We start from the raw sequence: 24544 nt of genomic DNA on the forward strand, positions 1-24544 counted from the left end.
AAAACGAACTCCACAAGGCACCGCTCCAGTCAGAAGTGATTCCTCTAATATAACTGTATGAGGTGATTTTTTCATTGACCCATAAAATCCATTAAAAATTATTTCGCATATCATAGACCACGTCATTGTTGAATTTCTTTTGCTCCGGTTGCACCGATCACATAAGGCCGAGCAATATGTTACAGATGGAGGGGCTATGTGTAAAATGGTGAACATGCGGACCGATTAATGGGAAAGCGGCTGTAGTATGGGTTGGCGTCTTGCAGAGATACAGTAGGCAGCCCCGGCCAATGGGGGTGTGTCACCTTTTTGGGCTTTGGAGGCTTTGCCCCACAGCTAAAAAGCCCGCACCCTTTCCCTCCCACGTTCGCTCGCCCGCACCAACCCCATGCTTCCCTTGCCCTGACCGGTCATGATTCTTGTTCGTAGTCTTTGCCCTTTGCTCAGTGCTCATTGGGCATGGCTCCTGATTCATGGCTCATGCCTAGCTTGCGTGATGAGTGCGGTCAAGGTTCATGGCCATGGGCATGGCTAGTGAGTATGGTTATCACGACCTTAACGATGGACTTGGTTATCACGATCTTAACGATGGTCTTGGTTAGCATCTTCTTCTTTCCCACGCATTGACTACCAAAATATGTTCCCACTTAGATGCGATAAAGTTAATTTGGGCCTATTTTGTTGAAGTTGCATGCTCCCACAATTCCAGTGCTGGAAGACATAGGGCGTTGCGACGTGAAAATTTTGTGAAAATTAGTTCAATCTCCGTAGAACTCAAAAGATATTTCTATATTTTAAATGGTGCCTTAGTCGATAAGTAACAGGGGTAAAGTCCTGCAAAATTCTCACCACAACCTAATCTCTCACCGTTCAACCTCTTATACAGCGGTACAGTATACAGATATTATACATCATACTCAGTTGCTCATCTAGTAAACGGATAGAGGAAGAAAAAAAAACCTCCCTCCAGTGGGAGCTTAACCATGGGTATCATGCATCTTGTATAGTGGTTGTCTTCTTCCCCACCTCCCTGCAGTGGGAGCTTAACCATGGTCACTTTTCACCCCACCACCGGTCCACCAGCACCTCTAACCCAACCCCAGCTCCCAAACCCCTCTCCAGCTTCTCTGCTCTTTTATACGTGGCGCACACAGTTGCGGCCAACTGAAAATAGTAAACGGATAGAGGAAGGAAAAAAACCACTCCACTCCAGTACTCCACGGTCCAGAGAGCGAGAGATCATGAGAAGCCTCAAGAACCTCCCGATCAGCCCTCAGTTGTACTAGGAGGCGTTTGGATCGGAGCTGGGGAAGAAGACAACCATGGTGATGGTCTTGGGTGGTCAGCCTGAGAACCATCACCGGAGGCACTTACCCTGCCTCTCCCCGTCCTCCCTCCCTCGGGCGCCACTCCCCTGATCATAACCTGTGTGATCCATCATTCTCCTTAGCTCTAGATCAGGCCCGCCCTCTTTTCTTGGAATCTTTGAGAATTTCGAGTGAAACCCTTCGATACGGCATGAAGAGACCGAGCGGCTCCGGTTCTCGTGGCGGCGGCGGCAGTCCCGGCCTCCTTCCGATGGTTCACTGTGGTAAATCTTGTTTGCTCTTTCTTGGCGATTTCGTGTCGTGTTCTTTTGTTTTTCCCGTCGTCGGAGGTTTTGGCTGACGAGATGTTGGGTTCGTTTGCAAAGATGATGGCTTTGTCGGCGTCGGGGTGGAGGAGGAGGCGGACGAGGACATGGTGCTGTGCAGCGGGGGAGGGGGCGGGGGCGGGGGCGGGGAGAAGAAGCGGCGGCTGAGCACGGAGCAGGTGCGCGCGCTGGAGCGGAGCTTCGAGATGGAGAACAAGCTGGAGCCGGAGCGGAAGGCGCGGCTGGCGCGGGACCTCGGCCTGCAGCCGCGCCAGGTCGCCGTCTGGTTCCAGAACCGCCGCGCGCGCTGGAAGACCAAGCAGCTCGAGCGCGACTATGCTGCGCTGCGCCACTCCTACGACGTGCTCCGCGTCGACCACGATGCCCTCCGCCGCGACAAGGACGCCCTCCTCGCTGAGGTAAGGCGCCGCGGAACTCATCACGTGCGCGAATAAAAAAATGCAAAATTTCTGCAAGTTTGTGATGTTCCGTTGATCGTGGCAGATCAAGGAGCTGAAGACAAAGCTGGGCGACGAGGACGCGGCGGCGAGCTTCTCGTCAGTGAAGGAGCCAGCGGCGTCCGACGTCGAGCCCCCTGCCGCGGCTATGGCAGCTCAGGGCTCGTCCGAGAGCGACTCCAGCGGGGTGGTGAACGACGCTGAGATGGCGCCGGGCAAGGTCGCGCCGGCGGCTGCCGCCGAGGCAGAGGCGGTGGTGCCGGGGACGGCGCTCCACGGCGAGGTGTTCTTCCACGGGCAGCTGCTGAAGGTGGAGGATGACGAGGCCGCGTTCCTCGGCGACGACGACGCGGCGTGCGGGGGCTTCTTCGCCGACCTGCAGCCGCCGTCGCTGCCGTGGTGGACCGAGCCCACGGAGCACTGGACCTAAGCCGAGGCGTTCTCGAGGGGGAATAAAGAACTCAGTAGGGGGGTTTCTGAAATTTTTGTAAAATGGAATTGTACCTAGTCCTTTTTTGTCAATTCTCCCGAACTGTCATTAGCACTGTCACTGTAGTGTGTAGTAGTATCACACCACGCACCCGGTAGGCTGCCACGTTTGGGGTTTGGCTTTTCTCTGGCTCCCATGGTGAAAGTGAAACGAAGAAAATGCACATAAATTAGTAGGAAGCAGAAGGGCGTTTCTGCAAAAGTAGCAAGGGAAAGAGGGACGAGGGAAAGCGACAGGGACGTGGGAGTAGTGAAAGGGAAGCAAAGCAGCGGTGCGACGCTGGGGGCGCAGTCTCGCTGTCGGTGGGCCCGTCGCCACGTGAAAGGCTGGCTTGTCGCTGACAGCGATTCCTGGTGTCCACAGGCCTTGTTCCTCCCCTCCCCCTTCTTCCGTGGCCACACATCAATTTCTTTTTGTTTTTTTTTCTGAGATGAACTCATGAACACAGCAAATTCACTAGCAGGTAGCAAAGCATAGCAACTCTCCAAGTATAATCAGGAAGCAGTTCGTTTGTCAATGCAACATCGCCAGCAGAAAGCAAATTGTCTGAAGAAACGAAAAATAGAAACTGGCAAGTTGAGATCCCGGCTAGTAGGAAAGCATGTAGAGCCTTTTGGAAATAGAACTAGGATCCAGGATCCGGAGAAAATTCCATCAAATTTCGTGGCAAACAGAATTTTGGTGAAATTACGAAAAGAACTTTAAGAGTGAACTTTAAGAGTAGGTTTGGTTGTCCGAATTTGACCTAGTCTAAGTTCAGTGGATGGGTATAATTTTTTTTGCCGTAACGATGTGTATAATTTTGAAAAAAATGTATGTTTGTTGCTTGCATCTATTGTATAATCTTGAAAAGATATATGTTTGATGTTTGTATCTATTGTTTCTTAGTAACTAAGTTAAGATATGCTTAATTTATCTTAGTTGATAAATATCTGATGTTTTGTGTGGTTTTTGTGGGTTAGTATATGCATGGTTATATACTGTAATGTTGAATTTTGTTTAACCAAAGTTGAAAAGAATTGAAGTTTGTATCATTATCTCGATGCAAGAAGCTTACACTCATCGGATAGTCCAGTGTAATATTTTTTTTAATCTCATCAGATAGTCCGATGTGTGGTAGATATGAGCACCGTAGTTTTTCAGCGTAGAGGTAGAGAAAAATTCATTCACTGGAAGGTCCGGTGTGGGTGAGAGTGAGTACTGGACTAATTTTTCGAAAGAAGGGTGTACATGTGAAAGTCTGGTGCGTTAGTCTCACCGGATGGTTTGGTGTGTACACGAGTGATCATCGGAGGCTTCATCGGACAAAGAATTTCAGAGAGGCTGAAAAACTATGTTCCAGTGATGATGTAATCACCGGATAGTCTGGTGATGGGCGTGTGAACACCGGAGAGTATCACCGGAGCTTTTCAGTTCTGAGACAAATATTGAGGTGTTCACAGGATTGTCCAGTGTTGGAATTTTATGATCACCAGACTAATTTTTTTAAAGAGGAATGCAAACCGATTCCAGTGTTCACAACAGTACAACACCGGACCATCCGGTGTTCACATTTTTGTTACGTCTGATCTTCTTTAACTTGATTTTGATTTGGACTAACGTGTGATGATGTTATATGGTTCTGGAGATGCATGTTTGCTGGTCCTATGGTGTGCAAGTGATGGATGCAATTTGGCGGTCGATGACGGGCGATCGGAGCTAAACGAGGTGCTTGGTGCCGGACGATAAAGGAGACTAGCGGTATACGTGCAGGTTAAGCAAGGAAAGAGATGAAGGTTGATGAAGGCGGCGTGTTGACAAAGTCAAGCGAAGGGGATGCTAGTGCAAGTGACAAGGTGGCATGAGGGATTGGGAGCGCGAGAGACTTACCAACAGTCAAGATCGCAAAAGGAAGGACACGTGTCAACATCAGAAGACTTACTTGATGTCAAAGCAAGCAGCTGTGAGTCACACCTTAAGAAGCGTGCGAGTTGGTTTCCCGGTTTGGCCATAAAACTGCAGGCGGATGGAGTGCACATGCCATCATTGCGAAGCTCGCGTTGAGGCGAAGCTAAGTCATGAAGGCACCACGGTCGTCTGATGGATGGAGGAGAAAATAGACCAAAATACCCCCGATGATAGGTAGGAATGTACTACAAGAGAAGAGTATTTTGGGAACAGTCAAGAAAACTTAAGGATTAAGCTTTCTATGCTATAAATAAAGGGTTTGGCTGATTGGGAAGATCACTCCTTGAGCCATCCATATGAGAGCTTGTGTTAGGGTTTTAGAGGAGAATGAGAGGAGTGCTTAGTCTTTGTAATGGGTGAAAGTTTTGAGAGATAAATCTTTGTAATCCGCTTAAAATATGGCTGACCTCTTTGATTAATGAAGTTTAAGTTTTTGCATATGCTTAAATTCCTCACTTTTTAGTTTTCTTCTATTGGCTCCCTTTTAAGTTTACAAGTTTTTTGTGTTTTGTTGTTGATTTTTGTTTGAGCTGAAATTTCAACATCTTGAAAAGTTATTTTTCTTAATACTAGAGACATAGAATTCATATACACATGTATATATGATAGGGTCTTGAATTCTCTTGCCTCTAGACCATCATCTTAGAGAGTTTAATTGCCCGGTGATCTCGTCTCTGTTTTGTTCATCTTCAAAGTTATGAGCTTTTGAGCATAAAGACATATAGAATAGTTTTGAATGAAACATATAGTTCATATTCCGTAAAGTCATATTGTCTTAAAACTTTTCATCTTGCTTTGTTTCTCTGAGTATTTTTGCTTCCGCTCAAGGTTTGAGATGCATTGAGTGATTAAAAATAGGATAAGATCATCTATTTCGTAAGAAATTATTGATGCGTCTATTCACCCCTCTCCAGTCACCACTTTCGGTCCTACAGTTACAGTCTGTTTCGACAAGTGCAAATATATAACATCATCATGTTCACTTCGCAGCTTGCATCCGTTCATACAGATGTATTCACTTGTCAGTATTATAAAATCATTTTTATACGAGTAAGCAATTATAGCTATAACTCATCCATCCGCTCATACGACCGGTCAACTTAAAAAAAACTCAATTCAGTCTGTCCAAATAGATATCACTAACCAAATATTTTTTTCAATAAATATGGCTAACTGACTCATATAAGAAGCAAAATCCAGTAAACCAAACATAACAAAGTAGCTTAAGTCCCTCGAATGGAAACACCGGGCCATCTTGTTTAAATGAATGCTGCAAAAAGCTGAGGAAACGCTGGGTCATCTTGTTTAAATGAATGCTGCAAAAAGCTGATACGTGCATGCAGGAGCAGGAGTATGATTCTGTGTGGGGATTGTTTATCGGACGACGCCATGATTGTTTTTTAGCGGAGCAATGTAACGCAGACGGTCGGGGTAGTTACCGGCACAGGGGTTCAATTTAAAATACTGTAAGACCTGGAGGCCGCCTTTGCTCCTTAAAATATTTACTCGGCGCGAGTTTAGACTAAAGCTAGCCAATTGGCGGAGGATCCGCACGAGGCATGGCAATTTCAGCTCAATCTAGGCACAAGTTGGATGGTGCCTAGGCGAAGATCTCAGCATCGCATGCTGACACGATCCGGCCTGACTAAACCACCCTACTCTCAGTGATCGCGGCTCCTCACCACCCTGCGCCTCATCCTGCCCTATCGCTCTGTCCCCGCTTCGCTACCGCGCCGTTCCGCTGCCGTGCCTGGTGCCTCACAGATCGTGTTGTGGATCGAGCCTCTGACACGTACGACACTGTTCGTAACTTAGCCTAACATGCTTACACGTGTCTATACCGGATGGGCCTGTCAGGCTCACTTGTCCAGGTCTGTTTAGAACCAGTAAGTCCTTCCACTTCCAGTCGTGCACGCTGCACTGGTGCACCCACTTTCTCCGATCTTTTTTGGGTTTCTGGCTCAGCGTCGCGCTTTTCCATGTGGATTTCCAGTCGTGAGCGAGCAGCCGAGGGAGCGAGTACGGCGATTCCTTCCACTAACGTTTGTTCCCTTCGGCTCCTGATGTTTTCAGTCCTCCGAATGGACGTCCGGCTGCTAAACTTACAGTCATGCTCAGTGTTGTGAGATGGAACTTCATTTCGTGTTTGGTACTGTGCATAGAGCGAAACATGCGTCGAGAATCCGGGCTTGAAATTTTGAACTGTTTTGAAATTCCATCGTCTTCGATCTGAACGGGGCCGTAGTTAGTCACTGTTGGCCTGTTTACACCTGAACTTATAGTAGGGAAGCTGTAGATAAGGAAAAAAAAAGCATTGCAACCTGGCAATTGACTGAGGATGATCTGTTAACCAAGTCAGATTGCAACGTTTCGTCCCCTCTTTTTGTTGATATCCAAACGGAGACGTCACGAATAGACCAATCACCACTTGACTTTTTGCAATTTCGCGTCCTCTTCTTGTCTGTTTCCATTACTGTCGTGCTGTAACTTGGCTTAGCATATGTTGCCGTTGGAAAATGACGGGGGAGAGGGACAGAGGGAGACGTGGAGTGATGCAGCGGGGAGCGATGCCGTTGCGGCCGCTCATCGCAGAGCAGAAGCGTCATTCGCCTTTCTCCAAAGCAAGTGACATGGTCGAAATGATTATTGGGGTATAACTTTGCTCATGTAAGATGCCAGTACTGTAAGCGACACTGCAACAGATTGGATAGGAAGAAAATAACTTTGATAAAAAATATGCAGCACTTCAGCTTACGGTTTTCCTTTTGTGGCTGTTTGGCAGCTTGAACGCCACTTCTTTCTCCCAAAAACTTTTCATCACAGTACGGGATTTGGATGCGTTGGTTCAGCTTATCCATATGTCTCGTCGCTGCAAGGTACATGGTAGTTTTTTTGTTTTAAACCCGACTATGGTAGCAAATTTAGTTTCGCCAGTCTGATGACGAATCTTTTCGTACATGCAATTAAATGTGGCTAAACATTCAAGGGAATTCAGCCACTTTCCCTCAAACGCCTCTCATAATTTTTTTAGGTAAATTGTAAACTGTATACCACACCTAAATGATGCAGCCTTGCAGAAAATTGGATGCTAAAAGAAATCAAAGTAAGCAATAGTAGTACTATTTCGGCTTTCCCCTGTTCCTTGTCCTATAGCAATGGAGGCCGGGATCAGTATACATTTTGGCGCAGCAGCATGCAAGGGCAATATACATAGCACTCTCCATGTTCTTGTGCCTTGTCTGGCCCAGAGGCTCGGAGCACTTCCCTTGGAATTCGGCACGCGAGAAGCATTCCCCATCGGTGAAGCGAGATCCCCTCATTTCCCATTGCTTCTGGCTTTGCCTTCCTAGTTCTTGCTTCTCGTCGTCCCGCTCGCTCGATCGTGTCCATCGCCTCGCCGATCGATCGCTTCATGCCGCATGCCGCCACCAACGATGCCGCCGACGTCCCCGGACGACCCAAAGCCATCGATGGGGCGGGAGATGGACGACGAGGACCTCGTGGAGGAGCTCCTCGTCACCGTCATCTCGGCGCGCGCCTTCGCCGAGTTCCGCCCCACGCAGCGCAAGGAATGCGCCAGCCTCCTGCGCTGGTTGTAGCTCGTCCTCCCGCTCATCGAGGAGCTCCGCGATTCCGCGCCCCGCCTCACCGACAACGCCTGCTGCCCGCTCGCCCTGCTCAGCCGGGCGTTCGCCGCCTCCTCCGATCCTGCCACGACGGCAGCAAAATCTTCGTGGTTCGATCTTCTCCCCTTTCTCTTTTGCACCGCAATGTTGCGTGTTCTTGCTTTGCACGACCTGAACTAACGGAGGCTGATTTCAGGCGCTGGAGAGCGAAGCGGTGTTGACGAAGTTCCACAACGTGTACGATAGGATGCATAGTGCACTGGACGGGATGCCCTACGTCGAGCTTGCCATCTCCGATGAAATCAAGGAGAAAGTAAGCGACCGGAGCATTCGATTGCCACTGCACGTCCCCTGGTCATGTCAGACAGGACATGCAGGACACGAGATCATGTATTTTTGTTATTTCAGGTCGAGCTGATGAAAGAGGCGAACAGACACTCAGGACATCGAGCTGTCGATGGATCCGATGGTGATTCTCAAAACAAGGAGGACGAGAGGAATGCAGACAGGGCGATTCTGGGGAGGCTAGCCAAGAAGGTGGAGCTGCAGACCCTGGCAGAGCTGAGGGCAGAGACGATAGCCATAAAGAAGATGATCAATGAGAGAAACGGGCAGCACGCGGACAACACGAAGTTCATCAAAAAAAAAAAAAATTCCAGCTTAGCGGGATCACGGGTCCCACCGGCGTCACCGTGACGGTCTGGGACGCGCCGCGAAGGGAGAGCGTCCTAGCATGCGCACGCTCGGGTTCAAGCCCGGGTGGGTCGGCTCCTCGACGAGAGTCGTACCACCATTTGCAGGCAGTCCGAGTTGCCCCAGGACAAGAAAGTAACCGTCGCGCTCCGCCACAACCGGTTCGCGCTGCTGGCCGAGGCAATCCGCCGCCGCTACGCGCTTGTTGACGCCCACTACACGTACTCCTGCTCAACAAGTACAAGCTAATCGCCGGCGTCGACGAGAAGAACGTCCTGGGCGATGTCTCCATGCCGAAAAGCTTGGACAAATGCCCCTCCTTGATGATCGCAAATGAGTTCCTCTGCCCAATAATGTTGGAGATCATGACTTGTCGCAAGTGGACATGCCCTTTACCTACTTGTTCGAACACATATAAATCACTCATTTTTTCAAGTGCGTACCGCAAAAACCTATCTCCTTTGGAATTTTCCTGATTCTTGCGGGAAACAAACTATTTCGCGTGAAATTCCTGTATTCCGAATAGGCTCTAACCGGCTTTTGTGTTATCTAGCAACGAAGTTAAAGTGAAATCCTTGAAATTTGCAGTCGTACGAAAGAAGAAGCATCCAACAATGGCTAGACAGTGGAGAGAGGACGTGCCCAAAGACGCGGTAGCCGTTGGCTCATCTGTCACTGGCGCCAAACTACGCTCGGAAGAATTTGATTCTGCAGTGGTGCGACAAGAACAAAGTGGAGCTGCAGAAGAGGGTGCCAAAGCCAGCCGCCGAGTAGGACGACCAGCGGAAGAAGGACATTCCATCGCTGGTGGAAGGCTTGTCTTCCATTCACCCCGACGTGCAGCGGAAGGCGGCGAAGAAGATCCGGATGCTCTCCAAGGAATGCACCGAGAGCAGGTTGCTCATCGCCGACAACGGCAGCATCCCGGCACTCATCGGCTTGCTAGCCTACCCCGACAAGAAGGTCCAGGAGAACACGGTGCCCTCGCTGCTGAACCTGTCGATAGACGAGAACCACAAACTCCTCATCACAAGGGGAGGAGCCATCCTGCTTATCATCGAGATCCTTCGGAACGGCCGCGCGGAGGCGCAGGAGAACTCCGCGGCGACGCTATTCAGCCTGTCCATGCTTGACGAGAACAAGGCGACGATCGGGAGCCTGGGTGGCATCGCGCCGCTGGTGGAGCTCCTGCGCAGCGGCACCGCACAGGGCAAGAAGGACGCCACCACAGACCAAGGCACGGGCCACCCAGGCGGGCATCGTGCCTGCGTTGCTGAAGATGATCGACGACAGGGGCCTCAACATGGTCGACGAGGCGCTGTGCATCTTGCTGCTACTGTCGTCCCACGCCGCGTGCCGCGGCGAGATCGAGACGACGACGCTCGTTGAGAAGCTCGTGAGGCTGATCAAGGACGGCACGCCCAAGAACAAGGAGTGCACGCTATCGGTCCTGCTGGAGCTGGGTGTGCATGCGCTCAGGTTCGGCCTCCACTAGACCTCTCCAAGATCGCCAAGACCGGCACGAGTAGAGCACAGAGGAAGGCCAACTATCTCATTCAGTTGGCGCGCAAGTGCGACTGAATGTGCGGCGCACAATGTAATTGTAATCCATTTTTCGGCATAGAGTTGGTGGTGAATCTCATATTCTCGGCGAACACATCTGTGGTGTTTTGCTAGGACGAAAAAAATTGGCCAACTTTAAATTTCGTGCTGTAGAGCAATTTGCTGCTAGTTGGGATTTCGAGGGAAATTGGAATTGAGAGTTGGGGTGAGGACGCCGGAAAGCTACGCCACCAACTTTTGCAGCAGTTTTATGAGACGAGAACTGGAACTGGAATCGAAATCTTTGAATCACGGTGTACCAATGGCATACTGGGATTTGAATCGCGGGCACTAATCGCCATCTGAGGAGCTCCAACTTATAGTAAGTATTTTTTTTATTTTTTGCGAAAAAGATCATCGCGCCAACATGTGGGCTCGCACTTCCTCGACACAGAGTGGGTGGGTCAATCACATGCCAAGATTTGGATCGCGGATAACGATCGTTTTTTCCCCTGCAACTTGCGTCAAGCTCGAAATGGCCTTGTCGACGCCCATGCTGTCCCGATGCACCCGCTCGGTCGCCCTGCCACCCTCGGCGCCCGCCGCCTCCTCCGCGACAACCAGCGCATCAGCGCCCTCGGCCGCGCGGGCGACCTGGCCGCAGCGCGCCGGGTGTTCGACGCCATGCCCCAGCGCGACGTCGTCTCCTGGAACGCGCTCCTCACCGCGCTCTGGCGCGGCGGGCGCGACCTGCCCGCCGCGCGCCGCCTCTTCGACGCCATGCCTTCCCGCAACGTCATCTCCTGGAACTCCGTCGTCGCCGGCTGCCTCGCGCACGGGGACCTGGGCGCGGCCTCCGCCTACTTCGCGCGCGCCCCGCGGCGCAACGTGGCCACGTGGAACGCCATGCTCGCGGGGTTCGTGCGGCTCGGCCGTGTGGATGACGCGGAGAGGCTGTTCGGCGAAATGCCCGAGAGAAACGTGGTGTCGTACACCGCCATGGTGGACGGGCTCGCGCGGTTCGGGGAGGTGGGGAGGGCGCGAGAAGTGTTTGACGCAATGCCCGAGAGGAACTTGGTCTCGTGGGCGGCGATGATCAGTGGGTATGTTGAGAACGGCATGTTCGTCGAGGCAAGGAAATTGTTTGAAGAGATGCCAGAAAAGAATGTTGTAGCGTGCACCGCGATGATCACTGGGTACTGCAAGGAAGGGGATGCGGAGAGCGCCAGGAGGCTGTTTGATGAGATTCGTGTTAAGGATGTCATCTCCTGGAACGCCATGATTGCAGGTATGTTGTACAGGCTAGAGTTCCTTTCTTATGATTCCATTTGGTTAGTACAGTACGAGCGAGGAATGAAAAACAACAAATTGTGAAAATGGTGCGTATTTACCTGCATATCTTAGCCATGATGACTGTTTACATCTTCGAGCTCGAGATGAGGCTGTGCATCCTTCTTCCTCAGCTACTTGTGTCAGTGCGTGCATTTGCATCTGTCTTCTTCTTTTGAGTTGTTTCAAACAATTGGTAATAGCTGGTGCAAATTGATATCTGCAACAAACTTTATTAAATACAAGGAAACAAACTTCTTCTGAATGACAAAATGGATGCTGTCTGTGATACTCTGAAGCAATAACTTCTCTCGGGAGTCCACAATGGGTGTGCTTGCCATGATCTGTTGATCGTCACATGATTAACTAAAATTTCAAAACTGTTACGAATTCATGATTTTGTTTTATTCTTTAATATTGTAAATATACCTGATTGCCACTCTAGAGTACTGATTGCGTGATGAAATGCAATGCTTCTGTTGGACAGTTGAATGCTTGAAGCATTGGACTGTGGTGTTTCAAGCTTTCAGCTTACCTGTCATTCCCGTGTTCTTGAGTTCCATTTCTTTTCAAAGAGAATTGGCATTAGCTCTGCCATTTCATCAAGTAGGAGAGAATAATACTTTTAGAAGGTACAAAAATACCAGGACAACAGCTCAATCACAGGGAGAAAACAGCCCAAATAAGATAAGGACAACATGGTCTGGGCACTGTAGCTAAACGGCAACACGCCCGCGCATACACACTACAGACTAGCAGATCTGACTGGGGAGTGCAAACTCCAAACGCACCTAAGTAACTAGGACCCCAATGCTAATGTCCGTTGCTCAATGTCTTCCTTTATTGAGATAATTCTGTCATATTTTTTGTGGTCTCTAGCCTCTTCTTTTAATGCTGCCACTGAACATGCACGGATATGTTCATATTTCTGTAGGATATGTTCATAATAGACACGGAGAAGAAGCTATGAGACTGCACGTTGTAATGCACAAAGAAGGTGTAAAACCAGATCATGCAACTCTTATTGCAGTCCTGACTGCATGTTCTGCCCTTGCTTTGCTCAGACAAGGAAGATCCACACATGCTGTTGCCATAAAAGCAATGTTAGAGTCTAGCATTAGTTTTTCTAATGCTTTGATGACAATGTACAGCAAGTGTGGCAGTGTGAGCGAGTCAGAGTTAGTCTTCATGAATATTAAAAGCCACGATATTGTTTCTTGGAACACAATAATTGCTGCATATGCACAACATGGCAAGTATCAGAAAGCTATTTCACTGTTCCATGAGATGGAAGCGCATGGACTGGCTCCGAATGACATTACCTTCCTTACTGTGTTATCAGCATGTGGGCATGTCGGCAGGGTGGATGTCAGCTTGAAATTATTTGATCTTATGTCATCCAAATATGCAATATCTCCAAGAGCTGAACACTATGCTTGTATTGTGGATATATTGGGCCGAGCAGGACAACTGGAGAAAGCTTGTAACTATATAAAAGAGATGCCATTTAAAGCTGAAAAGAATGTCTGGGGTGCCTTGCTAGGAGCTTGTCAGACACGTGGTAATGTCCAATTGGGTGAACTTGCTGCTAAGATGCTTGTTCAGTCAGATTCTGAAAGTTCAGGTCCGTATGTGATGCTCTCAAACATATATGCTGCCGCTGGCATGTGGGGTGAAGTCAATCAAGTGAGAGGCCGGATGAAAGAAAAAGGTGTGAAGAAACAACCTGGATACAGCTGGACCGAGATTACTAATGAAGTTCATATGTTTGTGGGTGGTGATGCATCTCATCCAGAGATGAGAAATATCATATCTGAGCTGAGAAAAATTAGCTTTCATATGCACATGACAATTGATGAAACTCATATAATGGCAGAGCTGGCACAAGAATATGGTTAGCATTTTTCATAACCTCCAAATTCCGATGCACTTTGAATATCCGCTCTACTAAAAAATCACCAGTTATGAGTTCAAGGACCAAATCAATCATGTTTCTAGGGAGTAGATTTTCATCTCAGCGACATGGATTTCCAGCATGACTTGTAATCAGATGAGTCCATTGTATGTTTTTATGATGGCAAATATGGGCTTTTTGCTAGAAAGAAATAAGGGACTCAAGTCATGATAAGATGGTTGAAACTATAAGTTAGGAGGAGCTGTTCTTGAAGGTAATAACCATATTCTTTTGTGTTGATCTTGGAAGTACTGTTATTCTAGGCAATAACAAATCTAGACCTTTTCATTTCAAAAAACAAATTTAGACCTAATTTTACTTAAGCATTTATTGTTGCAGGTTTCGCCACAACATTTGCTGAGATAAACAGCTGGTTATTGGATCAATTTACACAAAGGGAAGTGCTATGGTTTCCAAACGGAGTTGTGTCAATGCTCCACATAATCAATCTGCAGTTTCCCTTATGCGTCCTATTCACATACTTTTATGCAATATTACTTTGCTCTATAGTGACAGAAGGGAACTCCAGTGCTCCGTGAATCATTAATGATACACGGTTACAGAAAGGTTGAGCCTATGGCACAAGTTCTTTCATTCTCTTTTGCAAAATGGAATGAGTTTTTTGCCGTAAAAATTCAATGCTCCAAGAAGGACGGTTTGATGGCATTGTAAAATGCAGAAACAAGATAGATCCACATTTTTTTTGGGGGAAATTTCAGTTTTCAAAAGTTACTATAGTATCTTGTTATTTGTAAAACAGGGGGAACGCTCCCCACCCCCAACTCGTCTCGCCACAAAGGCGACTCAGGGGCTCCCCATTGCCGCCTCTAGGCTTCCCAACCAGATCCGGCAAGGCTGGCCGGTGACAGCAGCGGCAGCCCCCCTCCTCTCTCCCTCTCCCCCTCGCCTCTCTTTCCCCTCTCCTCCCCTCCCTCCCCCGCCCCTGTTGTTTGTTGCGATCATTCCGGGCGGATCCGTTAGCTTGGTCGCTGCTTCAGCCGAATCTGCGTTGTTCTTCGTTGGATCTACCCTTCCTGGTCGGGTCCACGTGGTGGTCCGCACGCCTGCTTCGATGGTGGGCTGACGGTGGGCCAGTCGTCATCCTGCCGGCTCTGCCGCCGGCTTGGTCGCTACCTGGCGGTCCCGGTCGAGCCTCGGCCGGTCATGGCGCACCATGTAGGTGGCTTTGCTCACCTGTGCCGGTTCTCCTCGCGGTGGCGACCTGTTGTTGTTGCAACCTTGCGGCTATGTTGTGGATGGTGGATGTGTTGCTCGGGCTGTCGTGCCTTTGTGTTGTGTGCTGCTCTCTTGCAGGAGTTTGGTCCGGTCGACCCATTGAGCCTCTGGTTCTTGGGTTGTTCCGTCGTAGAGGGATTTATGGGCGAAAGCCCTGGCTGGCGCCATGCCATTATCGTCGGCGGTGACGCCCGCAGGAGTCATTACCTCCATGGAGGCGCCGTGTCGAAACTTCCCTTTGAGATCTCTCTGGGTGAAAACCCTGTTCGGCTTTTCGGACGAGCGACAGCGGTTCCTTGACCGCTTCCTTCCTGAAGACGTCGTTTTGGAGAATCCCTCTGCTCCTGTCGTCACATATGGTGGATCTCCTTGCAGGGCACACCATCCTCCGTTGTTTGCCCCTTTTTCCGATCCTCCCCTATTCGGCGAGGCTCTCCTACACCTTCAACGCTTCGTGGCAGTGACCATGCTCCAATGTCCAGGACCCCGTCTGGAGCTTTTGGGTTGGTGTGGGAGCCGTCAACCGATCTGGGTAGTCAGGCGTGGGAGCTAGGCTCCGCTTGTTGAGTTATTGGTTGTTCTGATCGAGGTGCTAGTTGGGCTTTGTTACTGCGTTGCGTTGTTTGGTTTAGGTGCCGCTTCTATGGTTGCCAGGTTGTATGCTGCTTAGTCGAACCTTGTCGTTCGGTTGTTTAGGGGGTCTAGGGTTTCTTTCTTCCTTCCTTGTCTTACGCGTGTCTGCGGGTTGTAGCGCTGTGCTTGTTAATGTTTTTGGATCCAGTTTTCTTTATAAACTAGACCATTATCTTCTTAATACAATGACGCGCAGCTCTCCTGCGTGTTCGAGAAATTTGTAAAACAGGGATCTTGGAAGAATGGATAGATTTTTGTTTGTAATCATGAGTAATATAGCTTATGGTTATGGGGGTTGCAATCCAAAGTTTCATTTGATTCAATATTTCGTTGCATATAAACAATTAAACTTGCAAAGCATTGGTAAGGAACCATACAAATGGATAACTTGGTATTTGTATTTGTCCGGACCATTCAAGTTATTTTTGTATTGTTACAATAGAATAATCGTGACAACTAATGGCTATTCTGAATATAAAATGGAAAAGTTCGGCAGCGATAAACATATTAGTAAAAGTACCCCTGAAGATAAGGTAATTTGGACAGACTGTAATCTCAAAACAAAAGGTGCTTAACTGCAAATTAGTCTGCAGCGATCCAAGGATTTTCATATCAAGCTTTTAGATGGAATGATTAAAAAAATGCAGAAAGCATGTCAAGAATAAAAACTATGCCTGTTTTAATATTTCATACTCTGTATTTTTTACATATATGTTCCATTCTCTGTAGTTTAAATCTGTAAAACTGAGTAAAAGAAGGGCTACTCCACACATTGCTTTTCATTTCGTCGGAGTGAATTTGTGTTGGCATTCCAACTATCTTGTGCTCAAGGGCTTTCAAAAAACAAAAAGAAAACTAGACCTGTATTTACTTGCTTCCTTGGGATACTAGAGTGCAGTCTGAGAGTTCCTTTTCTTCATTCTGTCACTAAATTTTTTTAGAATTGTATTCTTCTTCTGCTTTGCAGGACTCCTGATGTCCTCGAAACGAGTAGATCTTCCGCTATCAGAATACACCTCATCTTCCGCCACATACTTTTCTGTCATCACGCCCCTCTCGGTATCTCGGGGTGATGCTTGTGCTGAAGTTTTGGTGGACTCTGAACTGAACATCGCATCAATCATATCCTTTAATTCTTTGATACTGCTCTGTGCTGCAGCCTCACTGATCTTGAGGGAATCATACTCTTGCATGATACTCTGCAAGGTACTTTCTTTCTCAGATACCTGTTCGTTAAGCTGAGAGTTCTCCACCCTGGCAATCTCAAGCGATTCCCTTGCTACATTAGCTTCACTCACCGCATGCTTCAGCATTTCCCTCAGCCTAGAATTCTCTTCTCTGATCACCCTCTGTGATTCAATCAACTTATCATTCTCCTCCTTTCCTTTGGCTAGCTCACCCTCAAACATCTTGATGCAATCAATGAGTCCCCTCTCTTTCTCTTTTGAAGCTGTTGCTAATTCTTCTGAGTCAAACTTTAGTCTCCCCGCCTTTTCCAGTGCCATCCGGAGCTTCTCCTCTGTGGTTTCCAACGAGGCCTTCAAATTATCCACTTCAGTTCTTGCATTATTCAACTCAGCTTGCACCAATGAAAGCTTTGTTTTTGCCTCTCTGGCGTCTGTTGTTTGCTCTTTCAAGGCTATGGCCAAGTCATCCATGGCCTTCTTGCACTTCTCCTCAGATTCCACAGCCGACTTGAGCTCACGCTGTAGTGACCTTGTCTCTACCTCGTTGGGGTCGGCAAAGGAGAAGGACATCATACCCCTTCTCCTGAAATTCTTCACCGGTTGCCTGCTGGGATTAGAGGGCAGTGCGGTTAAGGCCTCCAAGCTCTTGTTGTTGTCCTGGAGCGAAGCTATCTTGAGCTTGGCCTCCTCCAGAGATACCTTGGTTTGTTCAAGCTGCTTTATTTGGGCCTCCAATGACACTAGCAGTTTCCTCTCTGAATCTCTTGCAGCCTCCAGTTCACCTTCCAACTGCTGTAATCTGTCAGCAAGGTCCAACTGATCCCCACCTCCATTGCTCTTCAACTTTTTGTTCTTGTTCTTCTTCCTGAGCTCTCCTATCTCATATAGGGCACGTACCTTCTCCTCTTTCTCCTTCCTCAGCTCCTCCTGCAGTTTGCTGAATTGTTCCTGCACGTCTGATTCCTCGATGAAGCGTGAGCTCGGGACTTCGTTGCCATCGAAGGATGACTTGACGCTGTTAACGAAAACAGAGCTCATGTTGGTTCACGGATTGGTGACAGAAATCAAAACAAGAAGGGGAGAACGAAAAAAAAAATCAGAAGAAATCGGAACTCAATGAAGACGGACACAAACATGATCCCCAGAAATTGAACAAGAAAACTTGGAAACTGGCATCGGCTATCTACCTGGACTTGAAAGAAAACATGGTGTCCGATCAGGAAGCATGCAGGCTGCAGACAGGCTCAGAATCAACCAACCATACCACTTGCGTTGCTCCGATGAAGCCCCAACTTTTATGTCAGGTGCCGCACCGAAAAGTTGGCGTGTGCGTACCGGAGACTATGGTTGTATCTTGGAGCGAGGAACTGAAAAAAAAAAGGGCAGAGAAAGGAAAAGGGGAAGATGAAGCGAAGCCTAATTGGTGAAGGATTGGTTTTGAAACGGTCGAACTCTAAGAAGCCGCCTCGAAGAGTCGGAGGTAAGTACAGAGACGGTCCAAGTTTGTTTTCTTTAGATTTTTGCGCTGCTCTTTTGTTTATTATTTATTTTTGATACATCATACCAGTTGAGTTATGCTTCTCTGACCTGGCTTTCGGCATCGGCTGGCCCCAGCAATCAGCCGGAGCTACCATTGGTTAATTCTCTACGCGATTCAGGACGGACCATTCTTTGAGGCTTGATGTCTACAATGGTGTTACCTCCAGGTTAAGATCTCTTTTTGTATGACTCGGCTTGTCTCGCCTCCCTCCTCGCCGGTTCATGCCTATCAAGAACTTATTATTTTTGAATTTGTTAGCTTGCGTGCACGTATTGTCCATTGGAATATTGGGTTTGCATCCTAAAAGAAAGGGAATTGGATTAATGCTGTGGGGTGTGCACCTACGTACATTTGATACTTCACAAATTGGGCGCTTTTGGCTCATTAACCCTTTGCAAAGATGTGTTGGTTGATAACTTGTTTTCGCCTTTTTTTATGCCGACAACTTATTTTTACTCAATAACGCGGTGGGAATTCAAAGAAAAGAATTAACGCAGTGGCAAATATACAAGGGCTTGTTTGGTTGGACCTAGTACTCGGGCCATCTACGTGGATTGGCCAATAATTAGGCCCAGCCAAACAAGGCACCAAATGAACTCAATTTCAAGTCCTTAACTAAGGATCATTAAAAATCCTATTCTGCAAGTATCTCGAGCATTCCCCTCTCTACAGTACAAAGGCGACTCAGAGGCGATTTCTCTGATCCGGCGTCGATTTCACCGTCCCTTCTCCTTCGGTGGCCTCTCCGGTGCTGGTGGGGGAGGGGATTTGGTAGATTGACGCCGGGGATAGCTAGTTTAGCTAGATATAATAGTTTAGCTTGTTAGGTTTCTAGGGTAGTTTCCGGTGATGTTGGTTCTCCGATGTCTACCTTGCTTTCCTCCCTCCAGGCGATCTCTGGCATCGGCAGCTTCAGCTCCTTTTCCGGTGTCTCTCCTGTGAGGTCAGTCTTCCTCTTATCCGAGAAATCGGGTTGGAGTTTTGTGGGTACCCGCTTCGGCGTTCCTCTCCCCTTTTGGGTTTCTTCGTCGTCTATCGGCTCGGGGCTGCACGCGATGCTTCGAGCATCAATTCCCTTGTCCTTCGGCGATGATATGGCCACTGGCCGTCAAGCTGTGATAGCACGTTCAATGTTTCATGTGCACGCTGATGTGTTCGATGTGCCAACACTTGGGGCATCAAAAAATTTCAAAGCTTCTTCATCGAGAAGGGAATCGGCTTCAAGCTGCAGGCTCGGTGCATTCTCCTACCAATGGTGGTGGTCCGTCAAGCTGCTGCTCCAAGCGCCGGCGATGAAGGTGACCGGGAGAAAGTTGCAAGGACCAATTTGTAATTCTGATGTTCCTCAGGGGGGTCTTTGTAACGAATACTATGTACTCCTGTATATGCTTATATGAAATACAACCCGGTTTTCTCTATAAAAAAAAACTAAGGATCATTCCCTGCAAAATCTTCCGTGGTATGGGGATCTAAGGGATGTGAGAAGAATAGCCCCAATAGCTAAACATGGATTGAGAGACGGGCACTCTTGCTCTCAGCACAGCAGGGATGCTCCGAGGCCAGTGAGCAGGGTGGCCTTGATGAAGCTCACCGATTCAGGGACAAAGTACTTGCAGCGATTGCTCAGTTGGAAAAGGTGCCGTCCAGCACCACATCCGTCGAACCCGAGTATCTGCCTCCTTTAGTAAACGATTAGAGCTCTGTACATTTCAGACAAAGAAGCTCCTGGAGTCACATGATACAATGAAAAAATGACGTCTCCTCAACCAATTATGCTAATTGCTAAATGATTAACAGGCAGCAGCAGTGTGCCATTTTCCATTCATAAAGCCAGGAAATAGTAACATTTTTAGACGAAGTACCATTCCCAATAAATCAAATCATTACCGTAACAGGTGATTCATCAGTATCAAATAACGCATCGATGAACAAAGGATCCGGCGAAGGAGTGAAACTACTACCGATTGACCATGTTCATCTCCAAATATTGGCTGGAAAGCAAACATGCCAACAGAAAAGCTCAATAGCACAATGATAGACCGTTACCACTGCATGTACAATTATTAGATCTCCAGCTGTGACCCATCTGTTCCAAAATCAAAAGGTTATTATTGTAACCATATAGCTAACTCAACCACAACCTAGCCATCAGTGGGCACTTGATAAATATATATCAAACATGATAAACATCCAATCATAGTTCATAGGAGTTGACAATCCTTGTACTAGCTACAGGCTCAAGTTATTCTCCCACACACTAACAGGGTTACAGTTTAAGTTGGAAAGCAAAATTAATACATGGGGGTGACAATAGCAATATAACGAAACGAGGGGTAAGTAAAGACCCGATGATAAAGGACACACGAAAATGGCCCTTGTACAAGCATCACAACTACCCCAAGGATTGAGTGATAGAGTTGACAGTCACTAGGATCCTTGGCTACTGCTCATCCTCGGGCTTGCTTGCATCCCTCATTTCGTCGCCGCCATCATCCTGGTAGACAGCATGATTAGCATTATTGACAATAAAATGCAAGTGTTCTGCATTGTAACTTAGTCGATACACCAGTCTACCTGCATGTCAGAAGTCCACAAGGTGAGGTTGTCGCGAAGAAGCTGCATGATCAGGGTGCTATCCTTGTAGGACTCTTCCCCAAGAGTATCCAGTTCAGAAATGGCTTCATCGAAGGCCTGAAACCAGCAGGGACTATGATCACATAACAAAATAATAGCATGTGCTAGCTATTGTTGGCTAATTACTTGCAGCATGGCTTCACAGGAGTGTAAGATCCACAGAACAATAAGACTTTTTCAAATTCCAAGGATAAGAATATGATTCTATTCAAGAGTTGAAAGATGAATAAAGGCCTCATGACCTCATCACAACTTGGAACTATGAATCTTACGCAACTGACTCTAAAAGAACACCTGGATGCATAAGCTGATTGCAACCAACAAATACAGCTATTTCTTTGGCACGTTGTAGTGGAACCGGAAAGGCAGCATGGCACTCTTGATATGAGTCAAGCAGCACATGCAACGACAGATTGCCAGTAGCAAGCAAGCATGTGGTACTACACTATGCAACATAACAGTCGCATCTTTTTTATCAAAAAAAAAAAAAACAGCCGCATCTTGGACGCATTCGACAATTTAAGCTGGCATGGGTCACAAGTACAGGACTACAGGGTGCCAAGGAACTAGTGGCCAAAATATCTGAAGGAGCTGAAGAGTGAACACTGCCAGAAGTAACAATAACCAAAGAATATTTACACTACCTAAACAATTGCAGACGTGGTGCGGATCTGAATCTTACTGACACAAGCAGAGTAGTTAATTTACCATCACATATTCACATGGAAAAATCGAAAATATGGCATAATGCATTGGCTAAAGGAACTGAATCAGCCCAAATCATCAACACGCGCAAAATCATATCCCAGCTTGTCCTGCAAATCTTGGGTTGCTCACCAGTAACTGCCACTGATATGTACCAAACTACAGATCTACACGCATTAACTAATAGCGAAGAAACTGAGCAAGAAGCAGCAAATCACCTGCTTGGCGAGCGAGCACGCGCGGTCGGGCGAGTTGAGGATTTCGTAGTAGAAGACGGAGAAGTTGAGTGCGAGGCCCAGCCGGATGGGGTGCGTCGGCGGCAGCTCCTTCACGGCGATGTCCTAGAGAAAGGAAGAGGAAAACGACCCCAAGATCCAACCATTTCGAATCAAATCACTAGCGTAAGGGGAAAAAAGAAGATGAGAACGTTGGTGGACGAGGGGCACCTGGGCGGCCTGGTAGGCGGAGAGGGTGTTGTCCGCAGCGTCCTTGCGCTCGGCGCCGGTCTTGAACTCGGCGAGGTACCGGTGGTAGTCGCCCTTCATCTTGAGGTAGAAGACCTTGGCGTCGACAGCCACCGCGGCGGGGACGAGGCGCTCGTCGAGGAGGCGCAGGATCCCGGCGCAAATGTTGGAGAGCTCGTTCTCGACGCGCCCGCGATACCCGCGCGCCGCCGCGGCGTGGCCGGCCGCGCCGCGCCCGTCCTCCTTCTGCTCGATCGAGGAGACGATGCGCCAGGACGCGCGCCGGGCCCCGATGACGTTCTTGTAGGCGACCGACAGCAGGTTGCGCTCCTCCACGGTGAGCTCCCCTCCCCCGGCGGCCGCGACGACCTTCTCCATGAACTCCACCATCTCCTCGTACCGCTCCGCCTGCTCGGCCAGCTTGGCCATGTACACCATCTCCTCCCGCGTCCCCCCCGGCGCCGCAGCCATCTCCGCTCCGGCGACGACTTCTCTCTCTCCTCCGATGCGTGGAGTGGTGGGTGCGCGGGGCGTGTGGCTCTTGCGGTTTTGGGAGACGGGGAGTGGGAAGGAGGTGCGGTTTTAAAACGAGGGGCGATGACTTTTCGTCTCGCTGGGTTGGCTGCCTTTTCTCTCGCTGTTCTTTTAGATTTTATAGTTTGCCAAAGTATATACTATACTTATATCAATAATATATAAGTTCAAGTTATACATATCATTCTTATAAGAAATAATATAGTTATTAGGAATTATATATTTATTTATTTTTCCTTTGCTTTTCCTTTTCTGCCGGGGGTTGGAGATAAGAACGAGGGAGAGGACAGACGAGATCTGTTTCAGTTCAGAAACCAGGAACAGTGGACGGGGATGGATCTTTTCTTCTGCGCGTTCATAACACGTGGTGGCTGCTGATTAGTCTCGTGGGTTTCCATGTGGGATGCATGTGTAACCTATTTGGACCAGGCTCAAAGCTGCGTTGGTCAACTGGCCCAAAATACGTCTCTTCTGATTCCTCGACCTGAGTCACAGTTCATAAGTGTGCCAGATTAGCTGGGCTTAGATGTGAGTGGGCCAGATTGCCAGTCCACCAGGCTGATCTGAGCAACCTTCGCTAAAACCTAGCCTGCCCGCGCGCAAACTAGCAGAACCCATTTTATGGCTGAATCCATCTCCTACGTGCGCACCTGCGGTTTCCCGCTTACCGCGTCTCTACGATTTATCAACGACGCCGGCCATGCCCATGCGTCGGCGTCGTCGAGTTCTACGAGCTCGGCCGCCGAGGAGTGCATCCACAAGCGCATCCCACTCGGATCCATCCGAGCGGCGACAGGGAACAACCGAACAGCTCAGAGCAGACATGGAAGCAGCAAGCGCTACCCCGGAGCGCAGCAGCACCCTGTTTAGATAATCAGACAGAACACGAAAATTCCATAAGTCATACGGATGTATGATTTATTAAAACTGTTTATTTATATTAAGATTTAATGTTAAAAAGATAATTAGAAAAAATATAAAGTAAATGAGTAGATCAACTTGAAAGAATCAATGTGCGTACGTAAAGACGTACTGAGTTACATTTGAGAAAAATGAAAAAAAATAGACAATAGATGTCACAGTATTTTTTAAAATAGATAATATATCGATGTATTTATAAATTTAGTACTCGTATTTAGTATCTTAAATTTTGAAAAAAAAAACTTAGAACGGTGAGTTTGGACCATATTCGGCGCATGAGGTGCCGAATATGGGCAACAGTGCCGTATTCGGCACTCAGGTGCCGAAAATTATCCACAATGCTGTATTCGGCACCTCAGGCGCCGAATACAACCCGGCTTGCTGCGCGGTCATATCGTGTCTTTGCTTTCTACGCGCGGTCACATTGAGTCGTCTCGTCGTCACTTCATGTCTCTGTTGTCCTCAGTAATTAGTGATCCTCGTGCTGCCGTTTTTCGCTATAAAATGAGAGTGCGCTTATAAGAAGTAGCATCAGTGAATACACAAGCCGCAACGCGAGTGAAGGAGGAGAGAGGAGGGGAAGCAGGAGCGCAACGCGTGGAGGGGAGAGGAGAAGCAGCGTCAGGAGAGGAGAATCAGCCCGAGGCGAGAAGAGCAGCAACGCCAGGAGAGGAGAATCAGCCCGAGGCGAGAAGGAGCAGCAACGCGATATACACTAAGGACGTGTTTGGATGGGTGGCTCGGCTCGTGCATGCACCCGCTCATGCAGTACGCTCGTGAAGACATTCGTTTGGATGCCTGGATGGCCTGCACCCACTCATGCAGCTGTATCTGCCCAGCCAGGCTCGGGGAAACGCCGAAATCGGTCGTTTCCGGCGGGCCTGGCTGGTAACACTGTGCGTACAATTTTTTTATTTAAATTTTGATTTTATTTAGAGGTTCAAAAATTCTAAATATTTTTGTGAGTAAGTTAGAGGTCACTAACAACCCATTTTAATTAGTTTGATCTAAAAAGCCT

General features: G+C 48.2%; 4 protein-coding genes and 1 pseudogene across 5 annotated transcripts; 3 read left to right on the forward strand and 2 right to left on the reverse strand.

The window, feature by feature from the left end:
* The first annotated feature begins 1141 nt into the window (after nt 1–1141).
* Nucleotides 1142–2629, forward strand: LOC133898934 (homeobox-leucine zipper protein HOX20-like). Its single transcript, XM_062339760.1, has 3 exons — nt 1142–1591; nt 1694–2052; nt 2138–2629. The coding sequence occupies exons 1-3, from the start codon at nt 1519–1521 to the stop codon at nt 2519–2521; spliced, it is 816 nt and encodes a 271-aa protein (XP_062195744.1). The 5' UTR covers nt 1142–1518; the 3' UTR covers nt 2522–2629.
* Nucleotides 2630–7311: 4682 nt separating this feature from the next.
* LOC133899124 (U-box domain-containing protein 15-like) lies at nt 7312–10623 on the forward strand (annotated as a pseudogene).
* A 242-nt stretch (nt 10624–10865) lies between these two features.
* Nucleotides 10866–14266, forward strand: LOC133899120 (pentatricopeptide repeat-containing protein At1g56690, mitochondrial-like). 2 transcript variants are annotated; one of them, XM_062340064.1, is made up of 4 exons: nt 10866–11677; nt 12653–13612; nt 13717–13886; nt 14012–14266. In XM_062340064.1, exons 1-3 carry the CDS (start codon nt 10954–10956, stop codon nt 13755–13757), a joined length of 1725 nt encoding a protein of 574 aa, XP_062196048.1. In that variant the 5' UTR covers nt 10866–10953; the 3' UTR covers nt 13758–13886; nt 14012–14266. The 2 variants fall into 2 exon arrangements, with proteins under 2 accessions (XP_062196048.1, XP_062196049.1); XM_062340065.1 differs by having other exon boundaries at nt 12653–13886.
* Nucleotides 14267–16196: 1930 nt separating this feature from the next.
* On the reverse strand, nt 16197–18172 carry LOC133899122 (uncharacterized). The gene is made up of 2 exons (XM_062340066.1): nt 17916–18172; nt 16197–17743 (listed from the first exon to the last, which is right to left on the reverse strand). Exons 1-2 carry the CDS (start codon nt 17933–17935, stop codon nt 16429–16431), a joined length of 1335 nt encoding a protein of 444 aa, XP_062196050.1. The 5' UTR covers nt 17936–18172; the 3' UTR covers nt 16197–16428.
* A 2226-nt stretch (nt 18173–20398) lies between these two features.
* LOC133899123 (14-3-3-like protein GF14-A) lies at nt 20399–22673 on the reverse strand. The gene is made up of 4 exons (XM_062340067.1): nt 22054–22673; nt 21826–21948; nt 20843–20959; nt 20399–20762 (listed from the first exon to the last, which is right to left on the reverse strand). Exons 1-4 carry the CDS (start codon nt 22540–22542, stop codon nt 20709–20711), a joined length of 783 nt encoding a protein of 260 aa, XP_062196051.1. The 5' UTR covers nt 22543–22673; the 3' UTR covers nt 20399–20708.
* Between the last annotated feature and the right edge of the window lie 1871 nt (nt 22674–24544).

The sequence above is a fragment of the Phragmites australis genome, chromosome 18 (assembly GCF_958298935.1).
Source record: "Phragmites australis chromosome 18, lpPhrAust1.1, whole genome shotgun sequence".
In the NCBI taxonomy this organism is placed as follows: domain Eukaryota; kingdom Viridiplantae; phylum Streptophyta; class Magnoliopsida; order Poales; family Poaceae; genus Phragmites; species Phragmites australis.